The sequence below is a fragment of the Mytilus galloprovincialis genome, chromosome 7 (genome assembly GCF_965363235.1).
Source record: "Mytilus galloprovincialis chromosome 7, xbMytGall1.hap1.1, whole genome shotgun sequence".
Taxonomy (NCBI): domain Eukaryota; kingdom Metazoa; phylum Mollusca; class Bivalvia; order Mytilida; family Mytilidae; genus Mytilus; species Mytilus galloprovincialis.
In genome coordinates, this window is record NC_134844.1 from 56,853,280 (window position 1) to 56,865,887 (window position 12,608).

The 12,608-nt window shown below is 31.8% G+C and overlaps 1 protein-coding gene across 1 annotated transcript; it reads right to left on the reverse strand.

Annotated features, from left to right (window-relative positions):
* Positions 1-7,427: 7,427 nt before the first annotated feature.
* On the reverse strand, positions 7,428-11,971 carry LOC143081795 (uncharacterized). The gene is made up of 3 exons (XM_076257490.1): positions 11,736-11,971; positions 10,383-10,639; positions 7,428-8,045 (listed from the first exon to the last, which is right to left on the reverse strand). Exons 1-3 carry the CDS (start codon positions 11,754-11,756, stop codon positions 7,688-7,690), a joined length of 636 nt encoding a protein of 211 aa, XP_076113605.1. The 5' UTR covers positions 11,757-11,971; the 3' UTR covers positions 7,428-7,687.
* Between the last annotated feature and the right edge of the window lie 637 nt (positions 11,972-12,608).

Sequence of the window (12,608 nt, forward strand, 5' to 3'; positions counted from 1 at the left end):
TTGATTTTGCCATTTGATAAGGGACTTTCCATTTTTGCATTTCTTCGGAGTGCAGCATATTTGTGATTGTACTTATTTCTTTTACATGTTCTAAGTAATGCAATCATACCACCTCTTCTTAGTTGTATTTGCAGTTAAATTCTTTTAATCTTGTAGAAATTAATGAGATTGTCAAAAGTAAATTCCTAGTGCGATAAATGTAGCCAAGCGAACAACGTATAGCGTTTTAGAAATAATGTGGATATGTTGCGGAAGACTTACAGCATTGGCTTCAATAAAAGTTGCAAGAAAACTTTAAAGACCCATCAATAACAGTTGGAAGGATGTTTTGTGACTTTTCACATAACACAACCTGTTGTGTATTTGGTATGAAAAAAATATATGGTAAAGCTTTTTTAATACGACCAACATACACGATTTCATTCATAAAAGACCAATGATTTAAGTTAAAAAAATGTTTAAACTAAAACACATTGTTCGTCTTTGGATGAATGTAAGGACATTACAATAAGCCAGGTATTTATATTTAAATGCATATTGATTAAGCATGTTTAATCGTATATGTACTTACCGATCTTTACAATTTGTACCCATTTACATAAGATTGTAATGATAAAAATTCTTGAAATCATTCCGTTTAGTTTTAAAACGACCGGGTCGTTTCTTTGAATTATATAAAAGTGGTGTTAAAGATACCAGAGGGACATTCAAACTCATAGATCGAAAATAAACTGACAACTCTTTGGCTAAAATAGGTTAAGACAGACAAAAAATAATAGTTAACAAGACACAACATAAAAAACTTCAAAATTATGAACACAGAATTCTTTCATGCGTATCTTGGAAGGACTAAATTCTTTCTAGGAATTAAACGAATCGTGTATTTGTACCAGATAATATACAGTTGCTTTGTATATCAATACCAGGTATTGTGAAATAAAATAACGGTAGTTTGAACTCGCGTGTGGGTGTTTATCATGTTTATGATCTGATCACTTACATGTATTAAATAAACAATAAGGACGTCTTTTTGTAATAAATAATAATTGATAGCAACACACTTTAAATGTCGGAAATCTGAAATTAGGTAAACACATGTTGTTTTTATTTCGTATATATTATCATACATATTCCCATTTTTAAATTTATCGCTTGATTCAATATATAAGCGGGCTGTGGTGATTTTAAACTTATGGACATTGATAAAAATATAACCTAATCTCTTAATTTATACAAAACGAGTTATTTATAATAGAGCAATCCTGTTTAGTGGTATGCTTGACTGATTGTATTAAAAAATATAACCGGTGATTAATAGTATGGAATTTTGACAACTTCTTTTTTTCTTAATTTTAGCGATATTTTGTAACATTGCAATATAGTCGGGAGGTTTAGCTAGCCATAAAACCACGTTCAACCAAACATTTTTTAAATGTCTTGACCTAAGTCAGGAATTTGGCAGTTGTTATCAAAAACTTCGTTTCTATGTATGTTGGTTTTTTTTTTGGTTGCACTTAAGTGTTTCTGTTGTTCCCTTGTATTTCAGTGATAGTTGATGTGTTTCTCTCGGTTTTAATTTGTAGCCCAGATTTGTTTTCTCTCAATCGATTTATGTCTTTTGAATAGCGGTATACTACTGCTGCCTTTATCTATTTAGGTAAAGGAACCCATTCCGCCGGCATGACCTTCTCAATTTTTAAATCTTTATATGATTATTCCTGGTGTCACGGTATCTAAGTAGCATGGGTTCAAATCCCGTCGAGGGAAGAACAAAAAATGTGCGAAAGCAAATTAACAGATCTAACATTGTTGAGTTGATGTTTAGACGAGTTGTATATACATAATGTACACAGCCATGTATCACCATCTTTGCTGGTGATCCGATGGATTAATCTGTTGTAGAGTTGTCACTGACTCAGACGTACTTATAACTATAACCATTTTCTGTGACTGTATCTTGCATTAATTTGTAGAATCCTTTACTATAGATAATTGAACTGATCTGTAACAATAACATCTCCATGTCTTATATATCATGTACTGTAGTGCGATGCTAGATTAAAATTGACTAGAAAAGGTAACACACGTCCACCGAAAGCTTTATTTTTGTGAAGCCAAGGTGGTCGTGTGGTCTAGCGGGACGACTACAGTGCAGGCGATTTCGTGTCACGATATCTCAGAGGCATGGGTTCGAATCCCGGCGAGGGAAGAACAAAAAATTTGCGAAAGCAAATTAACAGATCTAACATTGTTGGGTTGATGTTTAGACGAGTTGTATATATAGAGATCCTTGTTTAATTCCTAACACCTCCCGAAACGAAAGCTTATTTTCTTATAAGCTAGAGTTAGAGGAGGGGATAAGGTCTCTGCACAATGCTAGGCGGTGTTGTCGTAGAAGTTAGAAAAAAGTACAGGTTCCAGCCCCGGCGCCGGGGAGGAAGTTACGAATCAAATCTACTCTAACATCGTTAGGTTGATTTTCTAGGCACTTTATACATATTCTAAGGCCTGATATTTCTTAATCATAAGAAATCCGATGGACAAGGTATAATTTGCAGTTGTCACTACACACAGGCAGACATATACATATATTTATTTACAGTGATTGTATGCTTCTAAAAATAGATTAGCATCCTGCAATTATACTGAAGAGATGAGTGGATGATCATTTCTGTACACTAAAAATAAATACTTCGTGTATTGTATCAGAGATCCTTGATTAATTCCTACACGAAGGTAGCACCTCCCGAAACGAAAGCTTATTTTTTTATAAGCTAGAGTTAGAGGAGGGAATAAGGTCTCTCTCTGCACAATGCTAGGCGGTGTTGTCGTAGAAGTTAGAAAAAAGTACAGGTTCCAGCCCCGGCGCCGGGGAGGAAGTTACGAATCAAATCTACTCTAACATCGTTAGGTTGATTTTCTAGGCACTTTATATATATATATATATATATTTATATTCATATGACATCTAAACAAGGAATTATTTGAATCAATCTAGAATAATTTAGAATTTTGGAAAATTGATAAGAAATGTATGTAAAAACATATGGTCTTTTTTGTTTACGGACGGTTCGAAATGGCACATCAAAATACACCGTAAAAACTTACCGTAGATCGCTGAAATGACAGTGAGATGACCCCCTTCATTTTATAAATATACATCTACTGCCCTGCGCATTGAGCCAATAATAAATGTAAACCAGTTATATAATATGAAGTTCGTAGAATTATTTTTATCTAATAAAGTTTAATTTGCATTCGTTTAAGGTCAATACATATCCAGAATTGTTTGAGGAAAATATGAAGATTACAAACCGATCGCGATCTACCCGTTGAACTGTAAACAACTTGGATCCTTTCTTTCTGCTTTTGTCAATTCTGAAAACTTTCAAATGATGCATTCAGTTAAGCGATAGAAGAAATTGCGAAATGAGTGTCCTTTTGTATGAGACTATTGAAATGTACGAAAAATCGGTTTAACTATTCACACATTCAGGTATTTGATTTGGTAAAATAAGTGTTTATAAAAAAAAAGATGTAGTGTGATTGTCAATGAAGTCTCCATAAGACACTAAATGACACAGAAACCAATAAGTGAATCTCACCGTACGGCATTCAACATTGAAATGAATTTAAATAGCTAGTTGGAACCAAATTTTATAAGTTAACATTTGAATTGTATGTATTCTATGGAGATCTTATTTCATAATATTTACCTTTGAAATTTAATTTACCTATTTTAGAAGTTTAGAACATATAATTGAATCGACAGTTATTTGGTGCAAATATTGTATTGTACGTATTTTAATATACAGTCGAAAAAAGTTACGCAAACATCACATGAGACATATCATAATTATATCTCTCGAAAAACATATAAAATATAATTCGTTGGATCGGTTTGAGCTATTGATTTTGCCATTTGATAAGGAGCTTTCCTTAATGAATGTTTCTGGGGAGTTCAGTATTTTTGTGATTTTACTCTATACTAAAAATCTGGCTATTATAGAATCTTTTTCAATATACACATCATGATTAAAAAAGACTTTAACAAAACAAGTGAAACATAAAAGAAGTCTTTTGAACACAGAATAGAGCATAGTTGACTACTTTTACTTTTTTTTACAAATTCGTCAGTTACATAATCGTGTGTTACAGTATATAAACATGTTATAATTGGTTAATTATACTTTTCTGATTATACATGTTTTATGCATGTATGTAATTTGTGTTTTGACAATATCATGACGACAACAGTGAGGTAAACTCAAGGAATACTAATCAACATATTGGAAATAACGTGTTACACTCACGGGGATTAACGTTGATAGAACCATTATGGCGAATAATTCCGAATATTTATAAGTTAAGGGTATCATTTGGAAAAAGTGATAATTAAGGTCAAGAAACAGTAAATGGGCTATGTCACAGATTTCAGTAAAATTTTCCTTAACTCTGGATGGAGGAACTTCAACTGAAAAAAAAACCAAATACAACATTCCTCATATTTGTCATTTGAAATATATCTGATTGAATTCTTACAAAATGGGTGAACATTTGTATAGAAATCACAAAAAATCGGCGAAAAACCTTCTAAAATTTGTCTTAAAATAGTCAAATCTCTAAATCTACTCCAAAGATTTTTCTTAAAAAAACTATATGTTGTTGATACATAAATTTCCGTGTTAACGATACAAGATAAAGATAGGTTCATCGACTTTATTTTGAAGGTAAACATCATTCCAAGTGGTGTATTGTGTGAAAAAAATCCGATAAAACGTCGAAATAATCGTAACGTCATCTCGTTGCAGGCCGTAAAACGTTGATTTATGACGTTTTGCACTACAAAGAGGTAACAAATTGAGCATTATGCAAAAAACGAAGTCGATGACCATATGCTTTTATGTACTTTCCATACAAATATTCACCCATATCAAAAGAAATAAATCTGTAATATTTGAAATAATAAAAGGAATTAATGCTTTATTTTTTCGATTTGCAATTGTAATTCGACGAGCCAAGATTGCATGCAAAATTTCAGCAAAATCTGCGATATAGCCCGTTTACTGTTACCTGACCTTAACCTTCCATTCAGTTAACCAAGTGTATTTTGCATCGGTCATCTGCACACAAAAAATACGTTTGATGAATAATGTTTTAGGGGCCTATGTTGAAGAGTGGTGTGCGTTGTCAAACCCTGGTTTCACTAGCCTGTCAAGAAGGATGTGGTGAGTTTTGCGTGTGGTAGGTGCGTTCGACCCCAAATCGTAAATGACTAGAATTGTCAGTTTTCCTATCAGAGTGCGGAGGTTCTCTTCTTGCCCACCGATTTTCTGTATCAATAAACACAGACCTCAACGAAATAGCATGATAGTGTTATAGTTGATGTTAAACACCAATCAATCAATCAAACAAAGTATAGCGTTTTATGTACGCATTTGGTATAGAACGAATGTACCAACAGGCTTGCCTAAAGTTGTCAAAAGATTTCTTTTAGTGTAATAAAACTAGAAATGTGTTCCTTCTAATATATAATTACTGTGCATCATTGCCATTGACTCAATGCTTCAGAACTGACAATTTAAACGCTGCAATCTGTTTTTTTTAAAAAGATTTGGATTCATCTGTTGGAATTAGTTCATGTCCGTGGGCTATTTATAGTTTATAATATGACGTTGGTTTCAGTCATTGAATTATGCCATAGCGCATTGTAGAAACATGTACATTTAGCAATTTTTGTCCATCTCTACACACCTAAACTCAATATGGTTAGCTTTGACAATATAATATACATTGACCTTTTAAATCTATGATATCTATCAACTACCATGTTAACTAGATGTATATAAATAGAGGAAATACTAACTGTTTTCCAATTAATCTGTTCCACTTTTTTAGAAAAAAATCTTAAGTTACGTGTTATAAACTTTAGTTCATCATGTGCTATTGTATAGGAAAAATTGGGATGTTATTATGGCGTCATATTAGTGCACTCTAATAAAGAATATCATTAATTTGGCTTATTTCTGGTGCCTCCATTTAAATATTTTTTGCGTCAAATTTATAGGCCATATATGAGGACAACCATCGTATTTTACTAGAATGAGTACCTGACCTTCATACATTTCTTTTAACAATTTAATTAGGGTCGAAGGGTACGACTAATGGTTTTCAGAAAGAAACAAGATTGACAAATGCATAAAAACGGGCCATTGGGCTAACAACTAGTTATGTTGAGTACATGTACCTGTTTACGGTAGATCCAGATGAGTGCATAGATCAAGGATACAGGTATAAAAGATATTATTATTATTTTTGTGTATGCTAACAGCCATGTTAAATGCTAAATGCTACAGTCAAAATACTCCCCCCCCCCTCTTTCGACAATCTTGCTATATATTAGGTTCTATCTTGTTTAAATGCGCTTCTGTGTTGAAAGTATGGTATAATGATCTCAAAATGATATATATACAAAATGTAGTTACTATAGTGTTAGTAAACAAAGGTTAAACCGAAATTGTCATTTTGATCTGAAAAGCCTTTGAAAGACTGAACAATATATTGATAAGTCATTTTAAGTCTTTCAGAGAATTTTTCAGACTTCTTCCACATTTCAGTCCTGTTTAGATATTTTCGTCGCGTTCAATCAATATCTGTATATAAACTGTTCTATGCAAGGTCGGGACTCGTTCTGACAAAGTTGATCTTAAACAAAATAAAGAGATCTGATAAGATTACGAATGCAACTACTATCCACTAGAGTTCAGAAGACGTGGATGTAGGCAACTATTATATACCTTTAACAATAAGCAAACCTTTAACTACAACGATTTACATGCTCGTTGAGTGGGGCGAGCACACACAGTATTTGGCACAGTGTAGTAACAACATAAAACAAGAAAAAAAAGTCAAACTCCGTTATATGGTTTAGACTTCCCTGCCTAGCTTCTAATATTTTGATTTTGAGATTCACGTTCGTTGGTTTGAATAATGCAATCTGATTAAATGCATTCTATTCCTGACACTTCTGTCGTTGCTGAGAGACTATCAGTTGTAGATACTTGTAGAAAAGCAGACAGTCATTTGATGATAGGTTGAAAAACAAGATACATTCTAACTAAACATTTTGAGTTCGTAAAAATGTAGATGAACTAAAACTAAGGTTGTAATTAACGTAGAAGGAATATATCAGTCCTTTTTTTATATATAATCTTTACACTAGTAGTTGACAAACACAATTGCGTAAACACTTTAGGACATCATCTCGAAACAATAGTCATTTTGACGAATTAAAAGAACGTTTGTTTCGCCAATGATATACATTGTCTGTATGTACTTTTGTGTTAAAGTAATGCAGATATTAAACAATTATTTAACCAAAAAGTGAAACAACCAATAAGCTTCAAAGGAATAACATGCACGTCAAGAGAGTCGTGTAATTATATAATTTCACCATTATACATGTACAGCGAGATGTTACTTACAGAAGTAAAAGCACTATGTTTTAGACTTATTAAGTCAATATAATTTGTGTAAAAGAATATTTCGCATTTTTACAGAATGATTTCTCGTAAAAACAAAATAAATTATAACAAGTGTAATATTGATATGCTACCCACTCCGTAATTATGTTTATCATACAACTTTAAAAATATATGCATCATGCATAATATCATGAAACATCGCTTCACCCAAATTTCTGAAGAATAAAACTAAACCGGAAATATCCTATCCCTTCCATGCTATTATGTGAACTTGTAGTGGTTGAAATCTTAATAGCTTTGCTACAAGGTCCTTTAGTTCCCTTAACTTTAATGGCCTGAACTGTAAATTCATACTCCGTGTTTTCCTTCAAGCCATGTACGATGTATTTATTAGAATTGCCAGAAGATCTGAAGCAGTCACTCTCGCTCATCTGTCTTTCTTTACAATGTATTTCATAATGGTGCACAAATTGAGTTCCTGCATGCGGTGCATCCCATGTTAAAACAACTGTCTTTGGAGTCATATTTACAGCTGATGGTTGTCCTGGTTCAAACAATGGTCTAAAAAGAAAAGTTACATTACTATCTGTGGATGCTAACTGTTCTACAATGGATTTGTATTTCTACTTCAAGACGACAACAGAACAAATGGTTTTACAGGAGAGGTTATTTTCATTTTTTAAATATACAGTTTATACAATTAAGAAATGCTCAAACAACTAGGGATTTTCTAACGTAGATGAACCGAGCCATATTCATAGTGGACCAAAATGTATAAATTGTCAATAAGTCATCATTGTTTTTTTTTAAATACAATAAACAATATGTATCTTAATTAACAGTTTGTAAACATTAAATTATTCGTAGCAGTAAGGATTATCTACCCCTAGACAGAGACCTTAACCACATTTGACACAGATTTTCCGATTTGTTTTGTTTTTTTTAATATTTATTTAATCTTCAACTTTATATCTGATTTTGTCTATTAACTTTTTAAATCCAGGTGTAATACCACCAAATCACCAGGTTGCAAATGGAAAAGGGTCGAACAAAAATATTCCTTTGAATTTGACAGTTGCGGGAAATTAATCCAACATTTCATTGAAGTTAACAAATTCTGAGTAATAAACCTTTATCTTGTTTGATAAAAGCACCATTCTTTTTTATTTGGTTTTTCTTTAAACTATTTTTGTAAACTTGAGGCTACATGAGTACATAACCTTGTAAACAGGAAAAAAGTAGTGAACGTTTGATAGGTTAACTTCCCGTGATGGTTATTATCTTATATGCAATGAAATGTTATGTTAAAAGGAGTAGGTTCAGTAAGACCCCTTTTTGCCCCAAAATATAGCAGTTTTACAAAATTGTGAAAATGTAATCTTTAAGCTATTTATTGGAAAGTGGAATGCTTCTGCTACATATATATGTGCTGTTTTTGACCATACAATGCACATATATCGGATACGAGCATCATTAAGTCATGCTAAATTACTGAAATCTTCACAATTTTAGCGTTTTAGTTAAATTTTAGACGGTTTCCGTCTCAAATGAAAGTGGCCGCATTCGTGTTCATTCATAATATTGAAATGTAAGTTGTATTTGATGATGATACATAATATATATAAAGGTTGAGGATGAACACAGATGCGACCACTTTCATTTTTGGCAAAAAACATCTGAAAAGTAACGTTTGTTGGCATACTTGAAAGATTATTCATATTTAAGCTTGAATCGGAGCGTTTTTAAGGACTAACTCAGTTAAAATCTTTCAAATAAACTAATCGAATCATTTGAAATAGACACTGAACTGTTTAAAATGGTCTAACATCTTTCGTTAGATGAACTTGGAATTTGAGGCCAAAATCGGCCCTTACTGGACCTACTCTTTTGTCTGTAGTACTGAACAATATAACATTTTATTCATGCCAAGTATTTCTTTATTTGAAACCCAGATAAATTCTGCATATTTTTTTCGAAAGTGCAAATTTAACAAAGACTTATAGGGAAACAAATGGAAGTTTCACCTGCAAGCGCTACTAACGAGTTTGATGTGCATATAGACTACTGCGAGCCTGGCGAACGAATAATAACTTTATGTCATTGGTATGTTTTATTTAAAAACCAATATGATAAAATTGTGTTTGATTTTACCGCGCACTGTACATTGCGACAACATAACGTATGCAACAAACATCATTTCAAAAACCGAACTCACAAATGCTGATACATAAAACATAGTAGATCAATGTCGAAACTAAATAACAAGCTTTAAACATGATTAGTAGAACAAGACAAGGTAAACAATACATAACTGTTCTTCAACATCACATATGATATATAACACAATACCACATGACACTAGAAAAAAAGGCGGCATCGATATAAAACAATTTTTTATGCATGATTACATTCGGAAAAAGGCATTGGAATTTGAACTGAGCAATCAATACCATTTATATAACAGTGAATGGTCGCGTACACAAGTTTAACATGATAATACAAGTAGCATATTACAGCATTCAAAACAGTCAATATCTGGAGCATAACTATACATGCTATATATGCTTTATGATTTTTATAATACATTCGTTTGTTGTACTCTGTTATTCATAGCTTCGAAAATATTAAACATGTTAAACGCAATACTATTTTATAAAATGAAAATTTAGATTTATGCGAACACAATTTCGTGCCAGTATTTTTCCATTTAGATGTTTCAAACTGGAAAAAAAAAACGCAGATAGGTTAGGGTCTGTCTTTTTCGTGTATGTGCCATTAAAGCATTATGTCATACTTTAAATTACCAAAAAATAGAATCGCAGCACTAAATTGTAAATACGATCAATACTTAGAAGTTATAAAATTCAATATTAAAAACTATATTTGCATTTTTCTTACCTCATAAATGTTGAAACACAACAATAATTTCCTTTCCATTCGGTTAATGTTGCTTCATTTTTGCATGCCAATTCAGTTGTCGTTCCTTTGTCCTCTCGTATAAATTCAGTCAATGTTCCTTTATCTTTTGTTACCCGTTCAGTTAATGTGTCCTTGTCTTCTCCTTTGAATTCAGTAAACGTTCCCTTGTCGTCTGAGATCTTCATAAAATAGTGTCGGTAAATAACCACCGACGAAAATCCAATCCACGATAACACCTTAAATTGAAGATGTTAATATTTTTATTTATCTTAAATGTTCATAGATGTTGGTCAACTTTTTAAAATGAATTCAAAGCAATGCATTCGGAATGGTATCCTGTCCAGAGTAAACCGGCTACATAATGTGCACTTTATCAATATGATTATATTTTGTAGCTTTTTCAAAAACTAAGTACTAATAACAATTAACAAAAACTATATAAATAATGCATTTTCAAATTAGCAAACGGACACAACATTATGAATACATTCGATTTCTTAGGATCTGTGAAAAATAAAACTTTTCAACCAAAGGTATGGGTTTTAGTTGACACACCAGCTAATAATTTACAATACAAAAATATGTCATAATTATAGATTATCGTTGGTAATCTCAACGAGATTGGTTTTCTCGCTTCAGCCTGTACGACGAAAGTGAGAAAAGCAATCAAGTTGAGATAACCAATGATAATCTGTTTATCGCTATTTTACATATGAGGACGTTGTTAATTTCATTGACAACGCACGTGCTCCTTTAGTTTCTAGCGATATGTTATTCATATCATTAGACTACGCTGAGGAAGATTATTGTTTTTTGTAGTGTGTAGATCAATCTATGCTCCTAGATAGTATATACATTTATTCTTTCGACATTCATATTAATCATGTTATTTAACTGTTATAACACCATGCTAATTGCATCTTACAAATACTGTGTTTATCTTCTAAGATCCTCTTTATTTGTCCCTATTCCAATTTAACATAAATAAAGGCAACAGTAGTATACCGCTGTTCAAACTCATAAATCCATGGACAAAAAACAAAATCGGGGTAACAAACTAAAACTGAGGGAAACGCATAAATATAAGAGAACAACGACACAACACTACAATGTAACACACACAGAAACGGACCAAGCATCAGACAAAATCCCACGAGAATAACAAATATAACATAATTGTTTTGCCTAGATATACATGATAAATAAGCTATACACAAACCTTTTTACACATGCATAGTTTATTTCAGGTTGAACAAAATGAATATAAAGAAAGAAAAAAGTATCATCTATGATGTTTTAAGTGCTCACATACAAATAATAGAAATGCCTCACCTTTACTGTAGCTTTGTCCATAAGTGTATGATCCACTGTAGAATAAAACTTTGATACTCAATACATATTACTTAATTTAATGAATCTAGCTAAGTTGCGCATAAACATATTCAATATAGGGAAATATTAATGTGGCGTAAACTTTTAATATTATTTGCAAACATATAAGATGGTTCTGCGAAACGTGTTTCGTTTATTTCTGTGTAACACTTATATGGGTTATTAGATCGTTACTATATTTTATGTTTATGGTTTCTATAAATGCACACCCGGACTTTAACACTGCATTTATATATTTGTTTTGTATGCATTCAACCATTAAATCGGGTGAAGTTCAATACGGTGTTTCCTTGTAATAGGATCCTCCATTTAAACACCTACAATGGACTTATATAACATCCATAGACATGAGTGTCTTATCAAAAATACATAATAGTTTAAAGCAGTACTGTAATATAATTTGAAATAAACTAAACGAATATTACATCGATTTCATACTGTTCCTATTTTTTCTAATACTTTTTTAAACAAATATATAATATCACTTATTGAAAAAATTATAACATCTTAAAAGTCAAGAGAAAAATTGTCTTCTTTGCCATGACGTTATTTACATTACATAGATATAATTTACATACAGGAGTGTTTGCATTTGAATACATGTAAACCTAACAAGTTATTAATACTTAGTTTTGTTTGTAATTATCTCATGTATTTTTTTGTTATATGAAATCGTATGAGAGTTCCTTTTCAATGTATCAGGGTATGCTAATTTACTTTTTAAAGGTAATATTATCATACACGTGAGAGGTTTAGCTAGCTATAACACCAGGTTCAATCCACCATTTTCTACATTTGAAAATGCCTGTACCA